Source organism: Amblyraja radiata, chromosome 22 (assembly GCF_010909765.2).
Source record: "Amblyraja radiata isolate CabotCenter1 chromosome 22, sAmbRad1.1.pri, whole genome shotgun sequence".
NCBI lineage: Eukaryota > Metazoa > Chordata > Chondrichthyes > Rajiformes > Rajidae > Amblyraja > Amblyraja radiata.
In genome coordinates, this window is record NC_045977.1 from 39,183,686 (window position 1) to 39,210,577 (window position 26,892).

Consider the following 26,892-nt stretch of genomic DNA (forward strand, 5'->3'; position numbering starts at 1 on the left):
ATGGGTTGTTGGAGGCATGTTCTGGATTAGGGATTGTTTGGCCCTTCAATGGAAAGGAAATAGATTGATCAACAGACCAGTTAGCAAGCTCCAACACAAATGTCAAAAGTTTGCTGAAAAGATTTCTGACACGTTCATCCTTTCATGGAAACCAACATGCTTCAAAAGCAATTAATGAACTTACTAATTATAACCTAGAAAGTTGATGCTTGACGATGCCTATCATTCGCCAGTCGTTTGAAGAGATCTTTGCTGGGTGGATTATGATATCTTCCTGACTAGTTCTTTTTTTTCCCAGATTTTAGCTCTTTCCAGTAAATTGATCCAATTGAGAGACTATTTAAGCTTCAACTTAGTATTGTGAGGTCAGAGCACAAACACGAATTGCTGTAGGAACTCAGCAGGCCAGGCAACATCAGTAGAGGGTAGGTGACCCTCTAGGTCACAGGTCACGTTTTGGGTCGGGACCTTTCTCAATGATTGGGGATGATCACCCATGATCACATTGAATGACGGTGCTAGCTCGAAGGGCCGAATAGCCTACTCCTGCACCTATTGTCAAGTCCCAACCCGAAACTTCGTCTTCAACAAAACTCCTTTGAGTTACTGAAGCGTACATTCAAACTCCGGGGGAAAAAGACACAAAGTGGCAGAGTAGATCAGTGGAGCCAGGCAGCATCTCTGGATAGGTGACTTTTCGGGTCATGTTCCCAAAACGTTCCCAAAACATCACCTTTCCATGTACTTTGGAGAAGCTGCCTGACCCGCTGGGTTACTCATATCAACTAAAAATTGCAAGTTAATTTCAATAAAAGATAATCAGATAAACAATTGAAAGGAAAACGATGGGATTACCCCCCCCCCCCCCAAGCTACACGTGAGAATAAAGAAGCATCGAACCATTGAACTAACGATGGGAATGGTTCGTGATGGGCTGAAGGGCCTCTCGAGGCAAATTGCTGCCAGGTACCGTTCCTACCAGCAGGTGGCAACACTGGCGTGAGGCTGCGGCTCGGCAGCTCCTTGGTTCGAGGGTTGCCGTCAACACTCGGGGGGGGGGGGGGGGGAAGGCGGCCGCTCGGCTCTTTCCGGGAACAGGTGGAGCGGACGGCAGAGGGCGAGTGTCGGCGCTCGGCTCGGCTCTTTCCGTGAGCGTGAGCGCCCCCCCCGCCGGGAACAGGTGGAGCGGGGAGGAGGAGGTGGAGGTGGACGAAGGCCCGCTCGGCTCTTTCCGTGAGCGCTCGGGGGCGGGATGATCACTCGGCCACCTGGACAGCGAGGAGATAGAGAGGTGAATGAAGCGAGGGCGATGGCACGTCTCCACACATATCCTGGAGGAGAAGGAGCAAGAGGCAAATAATGAGGTGAGTGAATGGCTTTGTGAAGAAGGCACAGTGTGGCTGTGTGTGTAGGGGGGGGAGAGAGCGCTTGTGTGTTTGAATGAATGGGGTATAATAATAATAATAATAATAATAATAAATGCACTGCAGTCAGCCTATAGTTTATTTATTTTAGTTGGAGGAGATTCCCCCAATGCAACAAATAGAGATGCAAAAATAATTTTAAAAGCGACAAACGTGAGGGAAGAAAAAATAAAACTAGGTCGGGTCAGAGTGAAGTCTGGTCAATAAATAATGCCCCAGATATAGAACAGTTGTGGTTCTCCTGGCAGCAGCGCCGCAGCACGTGTAAAGTAACACGGTGCTCTGTAAACTACATAACAAACCAGAAAAAAGGGCGAGTTGACAGTGAGATGAATCACACACACACACACACCATGAAGGGGGAATAACAAAGGGGAGAGAGGGGTGTGTGTGAGGCCCGGGAGAGGCCCGGCTTGGGCCCGTTGCTATGGGAGACGGTGCGCGCTCCCGACCCGCGGGCACGCGCGCCACCACTCTCTGCAGACAGACAGACAGACACACACACGCACACCAAATCGAAGGTAGACAAAAGCAAAGATCCTACAGCGGAGCTCTGCTATAAGATCTTTGGACAAAAGTGCTGGAGAAACTCCGCGGGTGCAGCAGCATCTATGGAGCGAAGGAAATAGGCAACGTTTCGGGACGAAACGTTGCCTATTTCCTTCGCTCCATAGATGCTGCCGCACCCGCTGAGTTTCTCCAGCACTTTTGTCCACCTTCGATTTTTCCAGCATCTGCAGTTCCTTCTTAAACACAAGATGCTGGAGTCATTCAGTGGAGCAGACAGGTACAAAATGCTGGAGCAATTCAGCGGGACGGGCAGCATATCTGGATGCATCCCGCTCCATCTCTCCAGAGATGCTGCCTGGCCCACTGAGTTACTCCAGCACTCAGTGTGTTTTGCTTTTTGCGTTAAAATAAGCTTGAGCAGAGAGTGGAGGAAGTCTGTAGGAAGGAACTGCAGATGCTGGTTTACACCGAAGACAGACACAAAGTGCTGAAGTAACTCAGCCCTCCTCAGCAGGACAGGCAGCATCTCTGCAGACAGACATAAAATGCTGGCGTAACTCAACGGGACAGGCAGCATCTCTGCAGATAGACACAAAGTGCTGGAGTAACTCAGTGGGTCAGGCAGCATCTCTGGAGAGAAGGAATAATAATAATAATAAATTTTATTTATGGGCGCCTTTCAAGAGTCTCAAGGACACCTTACAAAAATTGAGCATGTAGAGCAAAAACATGTAAGGGGAATGATATAAATAGTAGAGACATGACTAGTACACAAAGTAAAGACAGAATTCAATACAAAACACAGTATGAGGCAATTAATGCACAGATGAAAAGGGACGGGAACGTGGGGCTAAGGATAGGTAGAGGTGAAGAGATGGGTCTTGAGGCGGGACTGGAAGATGGTGAGGGACACGGAATTGCGGATCAATTGGGGGAGGGAGTTCCAGAGCCTGGGAGCTGCCCTGGAGAAGGCTCTGTCCCCAAAACTGTGGAGGTTGGACTTGTGGATGGAGAGGAGACCGGCTGATGTGGATCTGAGGGACCGTGAGGGTTGGTAGGGGGAGAGGAGGTCAATGAGATATGGGGGGGCCAGATGGTGGAGGGCTTTGTAGGTGAGGATCAGGATTTTGTAGGTGATCCGGTGGGAGATGGGAAGCCAGTGAAGTTGTTTGAGGACTGGAGTGATGTAATGCCAGGATTTGGTATGGGTGATGAGTCGGGCGGCTGCGTTCTGGACCAGTTGGAGTCGGTTGATGTAGGTGGAGCTGATGCCAAGGAGAAGTGAGTTGCAATAGTCCAGTCGGGAGGAGATGAAGGCATGGATGAGTCTTTCAGCAGCGGGCGGTGTGAGAGAGGGTCTGAGTTTGGCGATGTTGCGGAGATGAAAGAAGGAGGTTTTAATGACATGGCGGATGTGAGGCTCAAGGGAGAGGGTGGAATCAAAGATCACGCCAAGGTTGCGGGCTTGGGGAGATGGGGAGACAGTGGTGCCGTCGATGGTGAGAGTGGGGTTATTGATTTTGCTGAGTGTGGCTTTGGAGCCTATGAGGAGGAATTCTGTCTTATCGCTGTTGAGTTTGAGGAAATTATGTTGCATCCAGGTTTTTATAGCTGACAAACAGGAGTTGATATGGGAGAGGGGGGGGGGGGGGGTTGTGGGGGGATTTGGTGCCAAGGTAAATCTGGGTGTCATCAGCGTAACAGTGGAAGTCCAGATTGAAGTGGCGGAGTATCTGACCAAGGGGGAGGATGTAGATGATGAAGAGGAGGGGGCCGAGTACGGAGCCTTGGGGAACGCCTTGAGTGACTGCGGCTGTAGCAGAGGTGTGGTTGTGGAGAGAGATGAAGTGGGATCTGTTGGAAAGGTAGGAACTGAGCCAGCTGAGTGCAGAGCCTTCAATGCCAAGGTCTTTGAGTCTGGTGAGCAGGATGTTATGGTTCACTGTATCGAAGGCTGCGCTCAGGTCGAGGAGGATGAGGATGTTGAGGGAACCAGTGTCAGCAGAGGTGAGGAGGTCGTTGAGGACTTTGAGGAGAGCAGTTTCTGTGCTATGGAGGGGGCGAAAGCCAGATTGGAGGGGTTCAAGTAGGTTATACGCAAGGAGGTGGGAATGAAGTTGCGACGCAACGATATGCTCCAGTTTACTCCAGCATTTTGTGCCTTTTATATAAACCAGCTTCTTCCCTACAGCCATCAGGCTATTAATGAATGAATACGTTTATTGGCCAAGTATTCACATACAAGGAATTTGCCTTGGTGCTCTGCCCGAAAGTGACAACGACATACAGTGACAGTTAGGTTAAACATTCCAATCACCAAATAAGCTCTGAACAACAGACTTGGTTTTGTCTTTTTACACTTAGTGTCTGTTTGTTTTATGCGTATGTATATATGTATGAATATATAAGTGTGTATATGTATGCATATACCGTGCCCCCCATAATGTTTGGGCCAAAGACACATCATTTATTTATTTGCCTCTGTACGCCATAATTTGAGATTTATAAACAGAAAAAAAAATCACATGTGGTTAAAGTGCACATTGTCAGATTTTATTAAAGGCCATTTTTATGCATTTTGGTTTCACCATGTATAAATTACAGTGTTTATACATAGTCCCCCCCATTTCAGGGCACCATAATGTTTGGGACACATGGCTTCACAGGCATTTGTAATTGCTACGGTGTGTTTAATTGCCTTCTTAATGCAAAAATAAGAAAGCTCTCGGCACCTAGTCTTTCCACCAATCTTTCCACCACATTTGGGAACTTTTATTACTGTTTATCAACATGAGGACCAAAGTTGTGCCAATGAAAGTCAAAGAAGCCATTATGAGACTGAGAAACAAGAATAAAACTGTTAGAGACATCAGCCAAACCTTAGGCTTACCAAAATTAACTATTTAGAACATCATTAGGAAAGGAAGAGCACTGGTGAGCTTATTAATCGCAAAGGGACAGACAGGCCAAGGAAGACCTCCACAGCTGATGACAGAAGTATTCTCTCCATAATAAAGAAAAATCCCCAAACACCTGTCTGACAGATTAGAAACACTCTTCGGGTGTAGATTTGTCAATGACCACTATCCGCAGAAGACTTCATGAACAGAAATACAGAGGCTACACTGCAAGATGTAAACCACTGGTTAGCAGCAAAAATAAGATGGCCGGGTTACAGTTTGCCAAGAAGTACTTAAGAGCAACAACAGTTCTGGGAAAAGGTCTTGTGGACAGATGAGACTTGCACTTTACACATTTCACTTGCACTTATGTGCAATGTGACAAATAAACCGTATTGTATTGTATTGTATTGTATTGATTAACTTAAATCAGAGTGATGGCAAGAGCAAAGTATGGTGGAGAGAAGGAACTGCCCAAGATCCAAAGCATACCACCTCATCTGTGAAACACGGTGGTGGGGGTGTTATGGCCTGGCATGTATGGCTGTTGAAGGTACTGGCACACTTATCTTCATTGATGATACAACTGCTGATGGCAGTAGCATAATGAATTCTGAAGTGTATAGACACGTCCTATCTGCTAAAGTTCAAACAAATGCCTCAAAACTCATTGGTCGGCGGGTTCATTCTACAGCAAGACAATGATTCCAAACATACTGCTAAAACAACAAAGGAGTTTTTCAAAGCTAAAAATGGTCAATTCTTCAGTGGCCAAGTCAATCACCCGATCTGAACCCAATTGAGCATGCTTTTTATATGCTGGAGAGAAAACGGAAGGAGACTAGCCCCCAAGCACGGGTTATTGATAGGGGACGATCAGCTATGATCACAATGAATGGCGGTGCTGGCTCGAAGGGCCTCCTCCTGCACCTATTTTCTATGTTTCTAAAACAAGCATAAGCTAAAGATGGCTGCAATCCAGGCCTGGTCGAGCATCACCAGAGAAGACAACCAGCAACTGGTGATGTCCATGAATCGCTGACTTCAAGCAGTCATTGCATGCAAAGGATATGCAACAAAATACTAAACATGACTACTTTAATTTACATGACATTGCTGTGTCCCAAACAATGTGGTGCCCTGAAATGGGGGGACTATGTATAAACACAGCTGTAATTTCTACATGGTGAAACCAAAATGTATAAAAATGGCCTTTATTAAAACCTGCAATGTGCACTTTAACCACATGTGTTTTTTTTTCTATTACAAATTTCAAATTGTGGAGTGCAGAGGCAAATAAATAAATGATGGGTCTTTGTCCCAAACATTATGGAAGGCACTGTACATATAATGAAATCCTTACTTTCAGCAACACAACATATATGTAAACATAGTACTCTGTAAACAATATAATAAATGAAAAATAATCAGTATATATTGTGTGTGCGCGCCCGTGTATACACACACACACACACTGAGGTTTTTAATTTTGTACCCATATATGCAAGGGAAGGGGGAAGCAAATTTGACTTCAAGGCGCATTCTCTACAATGCTAATTTTAAATTACATCAGGGCAAAAATTATCCAGAAAAATGTGACAATGAAGATGGTACAACAGGAGAATTTAGAGCTGAAAAAAGTACAAGAAAGAACCCTCCCGAGAGTGAGCCACTACCTAACGGAAGCCTCTACACTTTCAAAATTAAGTGACCTAAATTTCTATTCTTGTGAATACTGCTCCAATTTTATTTCAAGTTGTGGCTTAGTTTTCTGATGGTTTGCACAAATACAGTGTTTTAATTTCTTTATCAACTACATTTTTGTTTGGAAGATGGCAGCTTTTGCTTGGGTTAGGATTGTTAATCACACAGTTTAGTTTAGTCCGAGTCCGTGCCGACCAGCAATCCCTGCACATTAACACTATCCTACACACACAAGGGACAATTTACACATACACCAAGCCAATTAACCTACATACCTGTATGTCTTTGGAGTGGAGTTGTTTTATTGTATCAAAGATGGGCTGATGTTTACTGAAACCTTAAGAGTCAAGAGGGTTTTATTGTCATGTGTCCCAGATAGGACAATTAAATTCTTACTTGCTGCAGCACAACAGAATATTGTAAGCATAATACAGAACGGGAGATAAAAGTTCAGTGTGTCTATATATCATGTTATCATCTTGGTCATAAATTATTTGCAAAAGATTTTGAAGTGCTTTTGTTAACAACATAGTTACATTGGCAGTGACTGGTAGACAAAAATGCTGGAGAAACTCAGCGGGTGAGGCAGCATCTATGGAGCGAAGGAAATAGGCGACGTTTCGGGTCGAGACCCTTCTTCAGACTGACTGGGATTTAGGCAGTGACTGGGATCAGTGCTGGATTGGCCATGCAATCTGAAATTTGCTGTAATGTTGAAATGGGTAGGAAGAAACTGCAGATGCTGGTTTACACTGAAGATAGACACAAAATGCTGGAGTAACTCAGCAGGAGAGGCAGCATCTCTAGAGAAAAGGAATGGGTGACGTTTTAGGTCGAGATCTTTCTTCAGATTGAGAGTCAGAGGAGATGGAGACTTAGAGATATGGAAGGGTTAGGTGCAAAAAAAGGACAGATCAAAGCCTACGATGATAAGGAAATGTATAATGGTTCATTGTTAGCTGAGGAGAAGGTGACGCGTATGTCTAATCAGGAGGACAGTAGAACTAATCGGAGAACTAGGAATGGGCCGGGACAGAGTGAGAGGGAAAGCAAGGGTTACTTGAAGTTAGATAAATCAATATACCACTGTAATGTCTGTAGGTATTACGGGAAATTGCCTAAGGTAGTATTATTATTAGTAATGAATTGATTTTTAAATATGGTAGAAGTGTTGGGGAAAAGGGGTGAGATTTAATAAGTTATTCTTCTTCTCACTCCTTTTCGAGCTTGTACAGACACACGGTTGGACATTGGAACTTTGATTTTGTTCTTCTCATTGCTTTGTAAATATTGATTGTAATGTCCAATTGTTTGATAATTTCGATTTTGTTAATATTAATGTCGTTAATGTCTTTACTTGTTCGGAATAAATAAATAAATAAATAAATAAATAATATTGGTGCCAACTACAGCAGATGTGCATGTCACATCTGGAGTGCAAGTGTTGCTTTTGCACCTCTGAACAACCTCCTGTGGAAAGCTGGGAATAACTGCTCCAAACTCTTGGCCATCTGTCTAACAGGCTGTGCTATGTTAAATGGCTCTACTCTGGTGCACTTCCTTGGAGGGCTGCGGCCAGCGTGCATGCAGATAAACTGAGACGGAGCATCCATTTCAAGAAGAGAGAGCAGGCTGATGGGAGGCTGTAAGATCATTGTGTAGCAGGTAAATTCATGGCCACCTCTGTGATTTCTTGGGTTTTGAGTTCAGCTGCCCCAGGGCACATAAGGAGAAATATTACCTTCAGCTTGCCATGTTAGACTGTGAACCTAAGGTGGAACCCCAACTATCTGCTGTCTAGCTCATGGTTAAGGGCAATCTATGCCTGAAAGACAATAATAATGCTTTTATTTAATATGAAAGGAACACTGCAATTGCCTCTGTACATGTCTGTGTGGCAGTATTTAAGTGTGGCAGTATGTGTGTGGACATGATCGGATGTGGGACAATTATTTATTCCTTCTCCCCTAAAGCACTATTTAAGATGAACACTCTCTAACTGTATTGGTTTAATCTTTAGAGATATAGTGCAGAAGCAGGCCCTTCAGCCCACCAAGTCTGGCCAACCAGCGATCACCCCATACACTAGCACTATCCTACACACACAGACAATTTACAATTTTACCAAAGCCAATTAAACTACAAGCCTGTAGGTCTTTGGCATGTGGGAGGCAACCGGAGCACCTTGAGAAAACCCGTGTGGTCACATAGGGGAGGGAGAAAGTACAAACTCCGTACAGACAGCACCTGTGGTCAGGATTGAACCTGGGTCTCACGCGCTGTGAGACAACTCAACTGCTGCACCACTGTGCTCTAATCACATTTTGGACAGCTCACTTACTGTATTTTTTTAAGTTAATCATCCTTGCATATTATTTGACCACTGGCTCTTAGTTCCTAACATTCAGGCCACGTTGAAGGACATGTCTTTGAGCATCTTGTCAATAAGCACATTATTAGACCCCCCCCCCTTGGCCTATGCCTTTTATAGATTGTAAACTGTTTTTAACTGATTGTAAAAGAGGAGCCAAAAGTTGTAGATGAGCTTCAAATTTAATCTCTACATTTTGGGGAAATGAAGGTGTAGGAAAATATGTAAAGTATTTAGGCGCGGTTTAAATAAAGCGATTAGGAACAGATTTTAAAAAAAAACTAATTTGCTACCGGTAAGGTTGCTGTGCCAGCTTATCAATTAATTCTTTTTTTCCAAGTTTCAGATCACATTTATCTGACAACATGTTTAATGAATTGACAACAAATATGTCCCAGCCATCAAAGGGCAAACTGAAAAGGCAGCGGCGATCCTTCACACAGGTTCTATCCCGGAAGCTAAGTTATCGTGAACGAAGGTCGACAGCCGACATCCCGGTTGACATTTTAGATGATCCTTCTGAGCTCTCAATCCAGCTTTCTGCGCCGGGCATACTTAAGATATTTGGCAACGATATCTGCAATGGCGCGAACTACAAAAGTGTCCTTGCCACACCACGCTCTAGTGCCCAGGAGTTGGTCAAAGAAGCCCTGGAGCGGTACTCTGTGAGTAAGACGTCTGCCAGAGAGTACCTGCTCTGTGATGTCATTGGGAGGTTTGAGGGGCTGGACAAACGCTGGCGAACGGAGTGCCTCCGACCACTGGGGGACAATGAGAAACCACTTCTCCTTCAGGATCTTTGGAAGCCTAAGGAGGGGTTTGCCAGAAGATTTGAGCTCCGCAGGCAGTCTGAGGTGGAGGAAATGGCTTCCAAGGAGAAAGACACAACAACTGCAGGTACAGCATAGAACAGATAACAGTACAGTACAGCACCGGAATTGACCCTTCAGCCCACAATGTTTGCGGCAAATAATAATGCCAAGTTAAACTAATCTCATCTTCCTGTTCATGATCTGGTGTGTCGCCATGAAGAGGAAGTTGAGTTTATTGTCCGAGGTACAGTGAAAAACTTTTTGTTGCATGCTGTCCAGTCAGCAGAAAGACTGTACATGGTTACAATCAAGCCGTCCACAGTGTATTGGTACAGGATAAAGGGAATAATGTTTCGTGCAAGGTAAAGTCTGATTAAAGATGGTCTTCAATTAGATAAATGGCAGCTCAGGACTACTCTCTAATTGATAATAGGACGCTAACAGCTGGGAATAAACTGTCCCTGAATCTGGAGGTGTGCGTTAACACACTTCTGTACCTCTTGCCTGATTGGAGAGGGGAGAATAGGGAGTGACTGGGATGAGACTGGTCCTTGATTATGCTGGTGTCCTTGCCGAGGCAGCGTGAAGTGTAGATGAAGTCAATGGAAGGGAGGTTGGTTTGGGGAAGTTGGTCTTAGGGATGTGTAGGGATTAACTGCTTGTGCTGGTTTACACTGAGGATAGAGACAAAATGCTGGAGTAACTCAGTGGGACACGCAGCATTTCTGGAGAGAAGGAATGGGTGACATATCAGACTGAGACCCTACTTCCGACTGAGAGTCAGGGGAGAGGGAAACTAGAGATATGAAAATTTCTCTCCCCATTTCCTTCACTCCTGAGATACTGTCTATCTTTGGTCTAGGGGTGGTTTGCATGATAAGTGGGGAAGGGAATTCCTCCCCTTGCCTGCAGTTACTGTCGTTGCTCTGGTGTGTTGCTATAGAACAGGGGTTCCCAATTGTTTTTTGTCCCTTTTACCCCTGGCAATTTTAATAGCACATAACAAAGTTATTTCACTTATTTATGAACAACTAATGCCAGAACCAAACACAGTCAATCAATGAGAAAAAAAAATGTACAAAAATCCAGAATCAGCACTTTTACCCCCTGGATAGGTGGTAAATTTACCCCAGGTTGGGAACCCTTGCGATAGTAGAAGATGTCTTTTAATGCTGTGAATGGACAGCTGGGTGAAATTAAAACAGAAAACATTGGCACCCAATCTGCTTCCCTAATAATGGAAGCATTGCTGAGTAAAATCAAACCTTCCCTGCGCCATTACAGAGGAATTACAAAGTAAAACTGCAATCTCAGTTGAATTGGGCGAACAATACCATGATCTCTTCACGTGCCAAAAAAAGAGCCAGGATTTCTACGCAAACCTATCCCTTTAGTGTTTCAGCTGCCCTTTCTTTGCCCACGAGTCTCCCTGTGCTGCTCCACTGCTCTCTGACTCCATCTCTATTTTCCCAATATCCGAAGGGTTGTGCTTCAGAAATCCTACATCTTTTGTTCTATGCGGACAAATATATCCCTCGGGGAAATAAAGGAATGCAAGTGGATGAAAATCCCACACAGTTGGTTTATAAATATAATTTCTGCTGCTGCTTCTGAACCAACAGTCCTGCAACAAGTATAGCTCATCAACATTACAATAACCATAGGATAATATTGTAAAGCTCAATGAGCCATGAATTGAAAGCAATGTTAAAAATTATGTGCTTAAAAAATAATGCATGAGTAACTTTAATATGTTATTGGTCCCTTGGTGTCTTGTACATGTATGGAATATCTGTTTTCATTGGAAAATCTGCATAAACAGAAGGGAGTTCTGGGTTGTGAATTCCAGGCACTTATTAAATGAACCGAGACAGTCCCTGAGACTTCGAAAGGATATAAAACCTTCCACATGAAACCAGCAAACCGCTGGTAAACGATGAGACCAATTTCAAACTGTTCCCGGTATCATGTCGTGCTAAAGGTTTTGTTCAGACCTTTGTGAATATTTTACTGGAAGAACTGTGCCATTTCCTGAAGCGTGGAACAAGCTTTGGTTAGTAAAGGTTACTTGTCATTTTGTTTCTTAAATGTACAGAATTACGCATGGAGAAAGAAAATAGATCTTGGGGACATCTGTGACAACGATGTTTTTTCAGCTGCAATTTACTGTTTAGTTCCATTTTTGTATGTGTTTTAGTTGCTGAAATACTGCCAGTTTTGGTAAAGTTGGTATGTGAGATATTTGCCGCTCATGATTTTAACTTATCATATTTCCGTCAGTATCGTATTTATTAACCTTAACAAATTGTCATTTACACCAATCGTGACCAAAGCTAAGTATTCGTATATTATCTGTAGATACAGAGCAGTGCTTGCCGAGCGGAGGAAGGATATGTGTTGGTGTTTATGCAAAAAGGAACATGTAGGTCTCTGTGTAATGGATTATTGGCCAGGAGATATTCTGATGGGGCACATTCTGTAAACTTGATATTCTCCACGATGGTGGTCTGACGCCACATTACAGGAAGGATGTCGAGGCTTTGGACAAGGTACTGAGTAGGTCCATTGTGATGTTGCCTAGATTGAAGAGAATTAGCTATCAGAAGAGGTTAGACAAACTTAGATTGTTTTCTCTGGAACGTCAGAGGCGGTGGGATGAAGTTTATAAGATTACGAGAGACATAAGGTAGAAAGTCTTTTTCATAGGGTGTGAAATGTAGAGTATCAGATGACATGGCTTCCAGGTGAGAGGAGGAAAGTTTAAAGGAGTTTTTTACTCATTAAGTGGTAGATACCTGCAACATGCTGCTGGGTAAGTGGTGGAAGCAGATATAGTTGCAATGTTCAAGAGGAATTTCAACAGACATGAGCAGGCAGGGAATTGAGGGATATGGAACATGTCCAGGAAGATTGCAGTTTATTTGGTATAATTGTCGGCTGAAGGGCCAGTTCTTGCGCTGTTCTGTGTTCTTTAGAATTGTGGGTTGCATTTAATGAACCGATGCATTTAAAAATAAAGACTTGTCATTTAATTAAGATAAAGTGCTTTACAAGTATATCATGTAGTCAGCAGTTTTGCAAATTTTACAATTTGCAATTGGCTATATAACCAGTCTATAACCAGTAGTTGAATCATTTTGTGCTAGTGTTCTCAGCAAAATTTATTCCAGTAATGATGCAAGTCAGAGTAAACCAGGTTAGTAATTATTCGTGAGTTTGAAATCTTGACCGGTACCAATTTGGAGTGTGTATTACTGATCAGGAGCCACACAGCCAGAACTAACACTTTTCCAGTGTATGGATATTGAAAATCAGATGATGGAAATCTGAAATTAAAAACATAAATGCCAGAAACATTCAACACTGGGTAGCAAATGTGGAAGGAGAAACAGATTAAAGTTTTGAGTCATAGACCTTCATCAGAACTGTGAAAGTGAACAAACAAGTTACAGAAAGAGTGGGGGAGGGATGGATGAGAAGAATAAAGGGAATATCTCTGCGGTTAGTTGTCTAGGTGATTCTGCTGTTTACAGAGCTGTCTTGAGGATAGATTAATGAGATCGGTCAGAGGGGGGGGGGGAGAGAGAGAAAGAACACTCCAGTAAAGGGGTGAAATGATAGAAAAGGCTGTAGCCTAAGACCTGTCGGACCTGTCGGAGAATGTTAGAAATGCCCAGCAGATTTATGAATGTCTGTGGAGGGAGACAAACTGTGTTAATATTGCAGCTAGAAAACCTCAAAGCAGAAGGGGTCAGTTCCAATATTAACAGAAGAAGCAGGTTATTTGAAATTTTGATTTGATTTTGAGTCCTCGAGGCTGTAACTTGCCCAGCCAGACAAGATGAGTTGCTGTCCTTCAAGCACATTGGGGCTTGTGGAAGCAACTACAGAGAGATGGCTAGCAGTAGGAGTGAGATGGAAAATTAAATGGAAAGGCTCAGGATCTTGCATTCTGAACAGACTGTATCAGTACACTGTGGGTGGCCTGATTGTAATCATGTACAGTCTTTTTGCTGACTGGATAGCACGCAACAAAAACGTTTTTCACTGTACCTCGGGGCACGTGACAATAAACTAAACTAACTAATCTGCATTGTCCAAAGTAATGAAGTCATTTGTCCTGCAAGCTGCATTTGAAGTCTCTCTTGTACATGTTGGTGCCACCAGATTCAGAGGAGGCTTATCATTTGGCAGTCGGTGTAAATGAAGGGCACAGTCAGTTAAGTTCCACTTTAGACATTGTTTAAAGGGCCACTCATTTTACAAAAAGGCATTATTAGACATGAAAGATCCAACACCCATTGGAAACTATTCACACACTGCACGCATAATCTGCGCTTCGAGTTTTTTAGTACTGAGAAATTGATTTACAGTGTGAGTTGCCTCAACTCCCTCTGCCTAGTAGGAAGGAAACCTTCTCCTCCTAGTGACAAGTCATAGCACCGGAGATCCCCCTCTCCATCCTGTTCATTGGCCTTCCTCCATTCCTGACAGTTTCTACTCTTTATGAAGCACAAGTAACAATTGAAATGACTTTTGCAGAGGACATTTTGGGGCAATGGTTTCTGGGAGATACAGGAAACAGGACGAGGACTGTAAGTATGTGTGGGCATGTACACGCGTTTGTGTTTGTAGATCGAAGTGTTCCTCCAGCAGCAGTGTGTTTTGTCCGGACTCCAGCACAAGCAGTCTCTTGTGTCTCCACAAACTGGTTATTGTTCCACAAGGTGTTTAATCGATCAGCATAGAAGTGCTTCACTTTGCATTGTTAACTTGCTGAGTTCATTCCAGACCCAAAACCTCACCTATCCATGTCCTCCATAGGTGCTGCTTCACCTGTTGACTTACTCCAGTACTTGGTCCTTTTTTTGTAAACTGGCACCTGCAATTTCTGTGTCTTTATTAAACCTCTTACTGCATTGATTGATTGAATAATACAGCATGGAAGCTGCATGCCCCCACCAAGTCTACTGGTTCTATGTTATCCCACTTTCACATCCACTCCCTACACATTAGCAGCAATTTACAAAGGCCAGTTAGCCTACAAACCTGCACGTCTTTAGGATGTGGGAGGAAACCAGAGCACCCGGAGGAATTCCTTGCAGTCACAGGGAGGAGTTGTAAACTCCTCCCAGACAGACAGCACCCGAGGTTAGGATCGAACACGGGTCTCCTGCGCTCTACCTGCTGCACCACTGTGTGCCACCTTGTTAATAGTTTTCCTGCGCTCTACCTGCTGCACCACTGTGTGCCACCTTGTTGATAGTTTTTGATTTCCTCATCATCAGACTTTCCTTCAAGTGAAGTTTGTAATCTCACTCAACAAGTATTTATCCCTGCTCCCTCCTCTGCTGCAGCATAAGTGATGCAGATGCTGGCAGTGCACCCTGAAGATGATGCAATGCAGTGAGAGGCAGTAATACTCTTTTCTACTGCTCCCTGCACCAGAGATTGAGTGCTCTTTAATCAATTACAGCAGAACTCCACTTCTTTCATTCCACCGGTGGCAGGCCAGGCACAAACAGTTTGGCATTCTCATCCAACCTCTCCCTCTTCTTAAAGAGAATTGCGCCCTTTACAATCAGTCGCAGAGTTGCCCTGAAGCTAATCCACCAGCAGGAAGAAAACCTAAACCTCAATGTTTACAAAATGCCTTTTTTCTTCCTCATCCTGTGTCAACATTTTCTTGTCGTTGTATATTTAACCCTCATTGTTATTCCAAATCATTGTCCTGATCGATCACACGCCCCCCTGTAAAGTAACCAATGAGCAAAACAAATCTACAGCCCATGCCAATGTGACACTCGACCAGTGATGCATTTAGATTAAAGAAAGAAGAGCTGACAAAAAATAAATAAAAAAATACTATCAATTTTGGAAATCTGGAATAAAAACAGAAAATGCTTTAAGATAGAACAGCCCAGCACAGGATCAGGCCCTTCAGTCCACAATGTCTGTACCGAACATGATGCCAAGACCAACACATTTCATCTGCCTGCATGTGATCCATATTCTTCCATTCCCTGATTATCTATGTATTTAACAAGCCAAGTTGCATCCATAGAAAAAAAAATTAGACAATGTTTCAGGTCAGACTTTCAATAATATTATTCTGATGAAAGCTCTTTATTGTCAAACATGAAGACTGTTTCTGTCTCCACACATACGACCTGCTAAATGTATATTTCCAACATTTTTGACTGATTATCCTAATTTACAGTTGCACAGTCAATAAACGTGTTCAACTATGCACCAGATGTATCCAAAAGTGTAAATTACTCTAAAGACGTACAGGTTTGTAGGTTAATTGGTTTGGGAGAAATGTAAACAAAGTCCCTAGTGTAGGATAGTGTTAATGTGCGAGGATCACCGGTTGGTGTGGACTCGGTGGGCCAAAGGCCCTGTGTCCATACTGTATCTCTAAACTAAACATTGAGCAGCAGCAAGATTTATGATGTGTTTCTTCACAAATTCTAGTTGCACAGCTTTTGATTGCTTTTTGTATCAGCTCCAACTTTTCTTAAAAGTTAAACACAATGCTCTGTTCTTTTTCTCTATTTTGTCTGTAGCGTGCAAAACGGGGACCTGACAGAGGTGGGAGTTGACGAGGGAAAGAGTGCAGCAGTGTTACTGAAGCTGCTTTGTTCTGTGCCGAGCCAAATGGTGGACTTTCCCCAGAATATTTGATTGTTTCTTTGCTCGTTTCCAGGCAAATATGCCTGGAATTATGGCATTAAAAACAGTAACATACAAAACAGCTCCCTGATGCCTGAACTATAGATTCCTCAATTCTAGAAAGAATGAAGGAATAATATTTTACGAGATTCTTTGATTGTTCAACACAATTACTGAGTGGGTATCTGGACTCGCACATCAGAATATCATGTTTATTACTTGAACTCAAGTGAGAAGTTAAGTTGGTAAAATTGCTTCATGCCCTATCACTTTTCATGATATTGAATGTTAAGTGTGTAGCTTGAATGTTTCACCATTCATCTGAACTCGTCTCCATGCGCTACTTGACACCTTTGTTCTGAATCAATATGCCAATTAACCTCCTGTTATATTGCAATGCCCAAAATAATAATGACCATATAAATGTAACTCAATATTGAAAGAAAAAGGTCGGGTAATTAATAATTATGCACGTAGACCGACAAATCTCATTGCATACAAATATTTCATTATTATTTATTTTCTTTAAAAATAGTCATACAGCGTGGAAACAGTCCTTTGGTCCAACTTGTCCACACCGATCAGCATGTCCCATCCAACTAGTCCCACCGGCCTGCATTTGGCCCAGATCCCTCTAAACCTCTACATCTCTACATGGGAGTTCTTTATCAAAGTGATATTTCTTATTTGTTCTTATTTATTTTATTTAAGCCCCTACCGACAACCCCCAGCACAAACACTGTAGGCCATGCATTCTTCTCCTGGAACTAAACCTGATTGAGATGAGAATTCATCACATTGGCACTGAGCAAGAACAGACAAGGTTGTTTTTTTTCCCTCCTTCTCTGTGGGAAACATTTTCACTTCGTTTCCCCAATGAAAATGTTGAGATTGAAATTCACTTTGATAAAGAACTCCCATGTCGTAACAATGTCATTGTGCCATTTAGTGGACACAATCACATCGCAAATGTTATTAAATAATTTTAATGGACATCAGGTATTGTCGGCATTATAATTGTGGTGCAAATCCCATTCAGAAATTGTCTAATAATGTGAACAACTGTCAATATCATTAAATTCAGCCATGCCTGCATCTGTTAGATTGTAAATAGCTGTACACGTCATAGTGATGGATGAGGATCAGGTCAAAAATAAATGTAGGTTCTCATGGAATGCACATTTTAAAATTAAATCGACCCTGCTAAAAATATGCAGTCTTGTGTGAATACATATTTTGTCCTTATTGGGTTATGGTAAAAAAGGAGTTTGCTTGAAAACTTGGCCTTGAGGCTATTTCTCTAATATATTTTGAGCAATAGTCAGTGAAGCTGTTAGCAGCTATGTATTATTCTTTTACACGATCATTTCACCTGAAGGATAAGCCATGGTCTAGATATGTAGTAAGAAACTGCAGATGCTGGTATACACCGAAGATAGACACAAAGTGCTGGAGTAACACAGCAGGTCAAAAGGAATAGGTGACGTTTCAGGTCAAGACCCTTCTTCAGACTGGAGTCCGAAGAAGCGTCTCGACCTGAAACGTCACCTATTCCTTTTCTCCAGAGATGCTGCCTGACCTGCTGAGGTACTCCAGCTTTTTGTGCCTATATACTAAGTCCTTGTTACCTGCGAGGAGTTCACTGTGATAACAAGAATCACAGATACCTCTGAGTTATCTGCCACAATGCTATGGCTGATAAATTAGTGAAGCTGACTATGAACAATTTCTCTGCAACTTTCAGCTTGTCAAAACAAGTGCAGTGTCCACCAACACCTCCAGCAATACACCGCTGACTTCATGAGTATGTGAATCCATGGATAGCAAGTCGGCAGATAATGATAATAATATTATTAATAATAATAATAATTGGTGTAATTAAAAGAAACACTAGGACAGAATCTGCAGAAATGGAATGTGTACAATTGAAAAAAGATTGTGTTTTAAAGAATATATATACTTTGCAGATATTAACGCTCAAGCACGGAAACTTCAGCGACACCGTGCAAAAGGCAAAGACTTAACCATGTCTGACTACAGGCACAAATTACCACCTCTCCGGCAAAGTGTGAGTGAGACGAGCATCGCTGCCATTGGGAACCAAGAGGAGGAGCAGCAGAGACTTTACTTCACATTGCCCGGGCAGTCTGGAAAGAAGAAGAATAGTCAATGCAAAAGCGGGAAACTGTACAGCAGAAGCAGCAAAGAGAAGCAAGAAACCAGCCTTCATGACGGTTACTCTAACGCAGGCTACCAGGCCCCTCATCTTCTGCTTCTGCAGGGGTATAACCAACAAAGTGTAAGAGCAAAAAAACTTCCGTGCAATGTCATTTAAAGAATATTTTTACATTTGCACTCGAAAAATAGCTTTATTAGTTTGAGCGAATAAAAGTACAGAGGATGGAGATCTAAGACAAAAACTGAGACTGTTGGAATTGCTCAGCAGGTCAGGCAGCATAAGTGGGGGGATGGTCAGGGCCAATGTAGACATGGGGAACTGCAACTGCTGGTTTACAAAAAAAAAAGAGACAAAGTGCTGCAGTAATTCAGTGGAACTCAGTGGCATCTCTGGAGAACAGCTGTTTCTCCCTTTCCCATTCCCTCTTTGTCCCTTTCCACTGCATTCCTTCTGCTCGCTTCACGTTTCATGTCTCTCCTCTCCTTGTCTCACTAGCTTTTGTCTTTTAATCTCTGGCCTTTGTTCAACCACCTGCCAATCAAACCCTCCACTTCACCCCCCCCCCCCCCCCACCACACCTCTATACCCCCCCGCCCCTCACCTCTTACCAGGCTTTGCCCCACCCCCACATCTCTTCCAGCTCCCCCCCTCCCCCCACCCAACTACAATCATTCTGAAGAGGAGTCCCAACTCGAAACATTGTCTATTCATGTTCTTCAGAGATGCTGCCTGACCCGCAAAGTAACTCCTGCATTTTGTGTCTTTTTTTTTAGTAGAGTCAATGTTTTGGGCCAAGGACCTTTATCAGAATAGAAAAAGTGACAAGGGTGTTTTAAATTGCATAAAAGACCTGCTAACCCCAATACTCATAAATAACATAATAAATAAACAAAATCAATAAAATAATAACCCCGATGTTAGTGCGGATAAGTTTGAAGTTCATAGTTTCAACCGAGACAGTTCATAGTTTAGTTAGTGTTTAAGAAGAAACTGCAGATGCTGGAAAATCGAATGTAGACAAAAGTGCTGGAGAAACTTAGCGGGTGCAGCAGCATCTATGGAGCGAAGGAAATAGGCAACGTTTCGGGACGAAACGTTGCCTATTTCCTTCGCTCCATAGATGCTGCTGCACCCGCTGAGTTTCTCCAGCACTTTTGTCTACCTTATAGTTTAGATAGTGTTGTGTTGTGTTCAAGAGCCTGATGGTTGTTGGGAGGAAGCTGTTCTTGAACCTGCAGGTCACGGTTTTCAGACTCCTGTACCCTGTACCTTGTCACTGCACTAGAGTGCTCTGGTTTCAGGAGTGAATAAAACATAGAACATAGAGTGAATAGAATTTAGAAGATTGAGGGGGGGGATCTTATAGAAACTTACAAAGTTCTTAAGGGGTTGGACAGGCTAGATGCAGGAAGATTGTTCCCGATGTTGGGGAAGTCCAGAACAAGGGGTCACAGTTTAAGGATAAGGGCAAAATCTTTTAGGACCGAGATGAGAAAAACATTTTTCACACAGAGAGTGGTGAATCTGTGGAATTCTCTGCCACAGAAGGTAGTTGAGGCCAGTTCATTGGCTATATTTAAGAGGGAGTTAGATGTGGCCCTTGTGGCTAAAGGGATCAGGGGGTATGGAGAGAAGGCAGGTTCAGGATACTGAGTTGGATGATCAGCCATGATCATATTGAATGGCGGTGCAGGCTCGAAGGGCCGAATGGCCTACTCCTGCACCTATTTTCTATGTTTCTATTCTTGACTCAAAGCTAGAGTCACCATCTGAATCACAGAAAACACTAAAACTGTTAAGCGACAAGATGTTTAACTTTAGTGCAATCATGATAAATCAGCAAGAATAAATTGTTAAAAGTCTGCACACTTTATTCAACATTTGGATCCATCAACTATTCCTTTTAAAATTTCATAAAGCTGGCTTAAATGGAAAATTAGGTATTGAATTACAGTTATAGGCAGGATGGACTTAAGTCATGTATTTTAGATCATTAGATCAGCTGATGTCCTTGTGACAATGATTGGATAGTTAGTTGGAAGAGTTTTCTATGCCTCGGGTCATTAAACATATTTTGCAGCAATTCAATTGGCAGTCTTGTTCTTAACAGTAGCACTCGTCTTTTAAACTGAACAGTTAAACATGTAGATAGACACAAAAAGCTGGAGAAACTCAGCGAGTTAGGCAGCATCTCTGGAGAAAAGGAATAGGTAACGTTTCGGGTCAAGACCCTTCTTCAGACTGAGAATCATGGGAAAGGGAAACGAGAGATATCGACGGTGATAAAGAGAGATATGGAACAAAGGAATGAAAGATATGCAAAAAAGTAACGATGATCAAGGGAACGGTCCGTCTCTCATCTCCCTCTCCCCTGAGTCGCAGTCTGAAGAGGGGTCTCGACCTGAAACGTCACCTATTCCTTCTCTCCAGAGATGCTGCCTGGCTCGCTGAGTTACTCCGGTATTTCGGTTTAAACCAGTATCTGCAGTTCCTCCCTACACATCTAACCTGTAGATGCTGTTTTTACAGGATTGTTTGGTGTATCCTCTGGAGCGTGAGAAGCAAATAGTAGGACAAGAAACTGCGTTGACAAAGCCCAACATTTGCTTATCGTCGCCCGACATCCTTTCTCTGCACTGCAAAATCAAAAGGTTTAAACAATCAAAAAAGCAAAGTTGCCACCTTGAAGAAAAGACCATCGTGGAGTCATTTCCAAATGCCTTCACGATCGTAAACTGTGTACCAGTGGATGGACCAGCGGAACTGAGGCATGGCGATCTGATTGGTTTTGGACAACATTATATTTTTCTCTTCAAAGATCCTTTAGCTGCTAAACAGCTGCCAGCTCAAACCTTTTCAATGCTGAGACATTTGCAGTGTTTTGCTGGCCACAGAAGTAGCCGGAGAATTCCTGTTTGCAAAACATGTGGCTCCATTGTTAAAAACTGCTCGGCAAACGTGCAAAGAAATGCCATCTCGGCTGCAAACATAGACACCACTGTTCAAAAAAGGAAGCTGCATCTGGAATATGAAAGGGCCTTTGAAGATGTGCTGATTGATAAAATCTTGACTCTTATCGAACCTGGTGGAGATGACCATAAGCTAACTCCAGCCTGCCTGCTCTGTCTGTGTATTCAGCATTCAGCTGCTACCTTCCAGTCAGGTGATTTCATGAGGCTCCTTCTGAAGATTGTGCATAGAATGCAAGGAATAGCATGGGTCAGTACTGAGTTCACCATTGTCTGAGTTGCAATATCTTTTTGCTTTTATAAAATGCCTTGCTAAATTAAATATTTCAATAGCAACATGCCTCTATGAGGTCACGATTTGGAATCTAGCCCCCACAGAGATGTAAGGGCAAGTGGCCTAAAGCTGGTCACAGAGACATTTAAGAAGCCTCTTAAGAAAGAGAAGAGTGGGGATCAATTTCAAGCACTTGGGAATCTATTAGCCCTTCACACTTCAAATTGTTGACAATGTAATTATTATCTCCAAGCACATTTGCACAAAAGGAGATAACTTATTAAGGGTCCCAGACCAGAGATGTTAACCTGCTCAAGACACAAGGTGTCATGGCTGAAATGTCTGTTCTTGTGATGTAGCTTTCTATACTGCTGCTGTAGTGAAAAGCGAAATATTCCCTTTGTTTACAAAACTAGGTGGCTTCAACAATGCATCACTCCTTTGTTCATTAATATAATGTCATGCCTTTACTTGGACAGGTACATGGATAGTGAAGGTTTAGAGGGGCATAGGCCAAACACGGGCAAAATGGGACTAGCTTAGATTGGGGCATGTTTGTCGGCATGGTTGAGTTGGACTGAGCGGCCTGTTTCTGTGCTGTATCACTCTATAACCTTATTACAGTGGGCTTCAGCCATGTACCAGTGGTTCTGCTCGCTGTTCACAGATGTGTGACGTGGAAGCACTTCCCACTGCAGTTATAGGTGTAGCAATTATCCCAGGAAAGCAAAATAACTGAAAATGACAAATGACTAAGTGCTTAATGTTTGACATATTCAGATCAGCTTTTTCTTGTTTAATTGGTATACATTTTTACACAGGGGAAAACCAAAGAATTGGCTGAAAAGCATTCTCAACAGTAAGTTCCATAAAACACTGGTTCACACAATGATTCTTTATTTTAGCAGTCTTTGTGAGTCTTTATGCATTTTGTGAAGTTGCATTATTTTTATTTTTATTTTATTTTTATTTGTGAAAATATCATATAATGTAAATTCTTTACAACTCGGCATCTAAGTTTATAATATTAAATGGATGAAATCTGATACTTGAGCTGCTATCAATAGCCCATTATTATTCCAATGCTGTACTAATTCTTACCAATGCCAAGTAAACTCTCTCTCAAAAATGTCATATGTGATACCCAAAAATTACTTTAAGACAATAAATACATTATGTATTTTTTCAATTTAAGTTGTAGGAAAAACCTGTTGGTTAGGTCACTCCTTCATATGAGTTGGAGACAACTTTCAGATAAAATTCCACTTTTCATTTTCTGCAGCTAAACTTTTGGGTCATTAAGCAACCCAAAAAAATTAATTACTTTTCTTAAAATATTCAGATCTAATTTTCAGTGGAATAGGAATTTCATTACTTAAACCCAATGTCTATTTATCATTCAGATCGATTTATTAAAGGTACATTTTGACTACGATTGTAATGTCGCTTTGATATAGGACCTGCCCTACCCTGCGTGTGGAATGCCAAAATGATGCCTCACAGCTCCAGGTACCCAGGTTCAATCCTGACTTTGGGCGGTGTCTGTGTGCAGTCTGGGTTACTCCTGCACAAAATGCTGGAGTAACTCAGCGGGACAGGCAGCACCACTGGAGAGAAGGAATGGGTGATGTTTCGGGTCAAGACACTTCCTCAAACTGATCAGTCTGCAGTCTGTAGATTCTCCCAGTGACAATAATAATTATGTAAATTATTTACAACACAACATTTAGGTTTAAATGGATGAAATCTGACACTTTTCCTGTCATCATTAGATTAATATTATTCAAATGTTCTTCTGATTCTTACCAATGCAAAGTGAACTTTCCCTCAAAAATGTCTTGTGCAATGCTAAAAGATGACTATGGTTTATGACAAGAATTATATACTTTTTCACGTTAAGTTTAGCAAAAACATCCTTTGATCTGAATTGGAGTGAACGTTTAATACTATTTTACTTTTAATTAGTTATTTATAGTTTACTTTTAGAGATACAGCAAGGAAATAGGCGAATCTATGCCGACCAGCGATTATCCATGCACTAATTCTATCCTACACACTAGGGACAATTTAAAGAGGCCACTTAACTTACAAATCAGCACATCTTTGGGGATGGGAAGAAAATGAAGCACCAGGAGAAAACACAGTCATGGGGAGAACGTGCAAACTCCGTATGGACAGCACCCATAGTCGGGATCGTAACTGTGTCTCTGGCGCTGTAAGGCAGTAACCCTATTGCTGCGCCACTCTGCCAATTTTCTGAAGATAAAGTCATAGGTTACCACTATCCTTTTGTCTGCCTGCACCCGAAAGTCATGCTGATAGGCTAATTGACTTGTAAATTAGCCCTGGGTGCAGTTAACTGGCAAAATGAATCAAATGGGAGTTGATGGGTAGATGAGGGAGAGTAGGTTCTGGGGCCACAGGGATAATGAAAGAGAGAATGAGATGAATGAGACTGCGTTGTTGAGAGTGGTTTAGCCAGAGTCTTTAATCTTAGCTGCTTCATTAGTTCATAAAAATAGATTCCCAATGGAGTGCCTGCATGTGATAACCTCTCGCTTATTATTGATTGTTTGTTATTTAATTAGAAATTATAATTGCTGCCAAATCTAGCGTAATCATCATCTCAGCAAACCAGGATAGACCAATTTGGGCCCTGGCTACAAAATAGTATAGATTCCCACTGTAGATTCAACACCTCCGGGCGGCACAGTGGTCGAGTTGCTGCCTCACAGCGCCAGAGACCCAGGTTTGATCCTGACTACGGGTGGGATTGCTGGTGGCCACGGCCTGTTCCCATGCTGTATCTCTAAACTAAACTCAACTAAACTAAACTAAACTAAACCACCAAATCACAGTGCATCCTGGAAGTACCCTATCAAACAATCTGCTGGAGGATCTCAGTGGGTCGAGCAGCATCCCTGGATGGAAAGGATCAGTTGGCTCTTCAGGTGCAAGGTATCCACCCTAAACATCAACCATTCCTTACCAGCCACAGATGCTGTTCGATCCACTGACTGCTTTCATTAGATTGTTTGTCACTCCAGATTCCAACATTGTGTATCTCTGGAAATACATTATGTTGATTCATGCCTTTCCAATTCTCTTGAAGGCATGAGAATAATTGTCCATTATTGTGATGAATAGGCATTGCATATTTGATCTCCTTTATCACTTGTCACCTATCTATTAGCAATGTTACAAAATTTTGAGATTTTAAAAATCAAGTCTGTAATTTATCCCATCAGATAAAGCATAAAAATAAGTTTAATTTGACACCTAATTCACTTTCATATCTCAAGTATTTAAAAAGTTATGGCCATTTTCATACTGGGAAATGAGCATCTTGTTCCCTATTGATTTTCTATGGACATAACAAAAAAGCTGTGATCGTGAACAGTCAAAAGCCCATAACTTTCTTAAAAATTAAGAGAACTGAATGAAATTTTCAGTTATCATAGATTGAAGCATTCTGAAACAAATATAAAATAATCTTACTTGGATGACCTGAAATTAAAGCATATAATTAGTTAGTTACCTAATTGTAGCTAATTTCAGACTTCAATTACTAGATCTAAACATCTATCCATTTCTTAATAAATGATTAACATTTTTAAATAGCCTAAATGTCCAAATAATATTCACAAATAATTCACAATAAAACATGATTTTTAAATCTCATTTACATTAATTTATAGGCCAAATGGAAGGAATTTAGTGTTTAATTGCTGTAAATAAATGCCCATTTAAATCAGCTTTCCAGTGGGTCCCTGTGGAACGCGCTGGTTTAGAACGTTCACATTGCGGTAGATTTGTGCCCCAAATGCCGAGAAAAATACTGCGCGATATAATGGGCCCAAATTGAGCTACTCGCAATATTAAACTTTGTATAAAGGGATCTTTAGAAGCCCTTTTTAATGTAAAAATATACAACCTAACTTCTGCTATTTGCTTTATGAGACCCTGCGGTTGCTGGCGGTCGCGGGTTTAGAGATTGATTTTTAAACTACTATAACTATTATTCAAGGCCTTTAAACCTAATAATAGCTTTTGCGACGGGGTCTTTCAGCGATTTTTCGTTAATAATTAACTAGGCTGAACATTTTCGATTGGAACAGCTTAGAGAAAATCGCGTTTTAAACCCGCCCCCTCTAAACGGCGCCAAAATCGCGCACACCCTCAGCAGCAGATCTTCAACGACGCTTCAGGTAGGCTTTGCAACATACCTATATCTATGGTCTTTGTGTCTCTTATTTGTGAACCAGCATCTGCAGTTCCTTCTTTCTCCATTCTGCCACTTGCAGTATCTTGGTCTCATCTGCTTTGTCTTTCATATGTTGGGATCAAAATGACCTATTAATTATTTTTCCAGCATCTGCAGTTCTTTCTTCAATATTAATTATTGTTGCACTGTTGTTTCTACAACCTGCTCCCACCAAACTCCAGACAGGATACATTTTCGCAACCTCTGGTCAGAATTACAGACCTGGTTCCAGACCTGCAACATATTTTCTTCTGGATGTCCAATTCCATTGAGCTGCTTTACTTCATCCAGCAGAAGGTTCCAGGATATATACAGGGATTTGAGGATCTGAAAGCACAAGGTACTTTTTCTGCAAATAGCAATGAGAAGTTAAGCTAATAGCAGTGATATGCAGAGATGTATGAAAGCTAGGATCTAAAGTGAGCATTTATACATCAAATGGTTGAGGTCAGCAATATTTAATTGACATGCATTTCAGCACCTTATATCTACAAAAAGAGCATTGTGTTAATGGTGAACTGTGTCTTATTATGAAAAGCAATCACATGAGATTTTTACTAGCATTGCATTGTTTTGTTAAAAGTAGGGATGAACAATTGTTGAGCTTTGAACAGGCAGAATTGGCTGTAATGAACATATAACATAAAACATTGGTTGAATGCAGAAGACAAGAATCGGCAAATCCATTTATATTTCCAATTGCCTTTGCAGTGTTTCTTAAATGAAAGATATAGGTTTTTATTGTAGATTTGGTTGTTGATAATTACTGGGGCTAACGCATCGAGAAAAATATGATGAAGTGTTTCCTGC

The 26,892-nt window shown here is 42.0% G+C and overlaps 1 protein-coding gene across 2 annotated transcripts in view; it reads left to right on the top strand.

Moving 5' to 3' along the window:
• Positions 1-1,202: 1,202 nt before the first annotated feature.
• The window catches only part of radil (Rap associating with DIL domain), a 46,434-nt gene continuing 20,744 nt past the window's right edge, over positions 1,203-26,892 (top strand). The window contains exons 1-6 of one of the 2 annotated variants that reach the window (XM_033041125.1): positions 1,203-1,364; positions 9,250-9,806; positions 18,364-18,695; positions 21,105-21,794; positions 22,640-22,677; positions 26,265-26,422. In XM_033041125.1, the coding sequence (XP_032897016.1) occupies positions 1,360-1,364; positions 9,250-9,806; positions 18,364-18,695; positions 21,105-21,794; positions 22,640-22,677; positions 26,265-26,422 (1,780 nt within the window). In that variant the 5' untranslated portion in view covers positions 1,203-1,359. The remainder of the gene's footprint in view (positions 1,365-9,249; positions 9,807-18,363; positions 18,696-21,104; positions 21,795-22,639; positions 22,678-26,264; positions 26,423-26,892) is intronic. The other variant, XM_033041126.1, reaches the window with a different exon arrangement.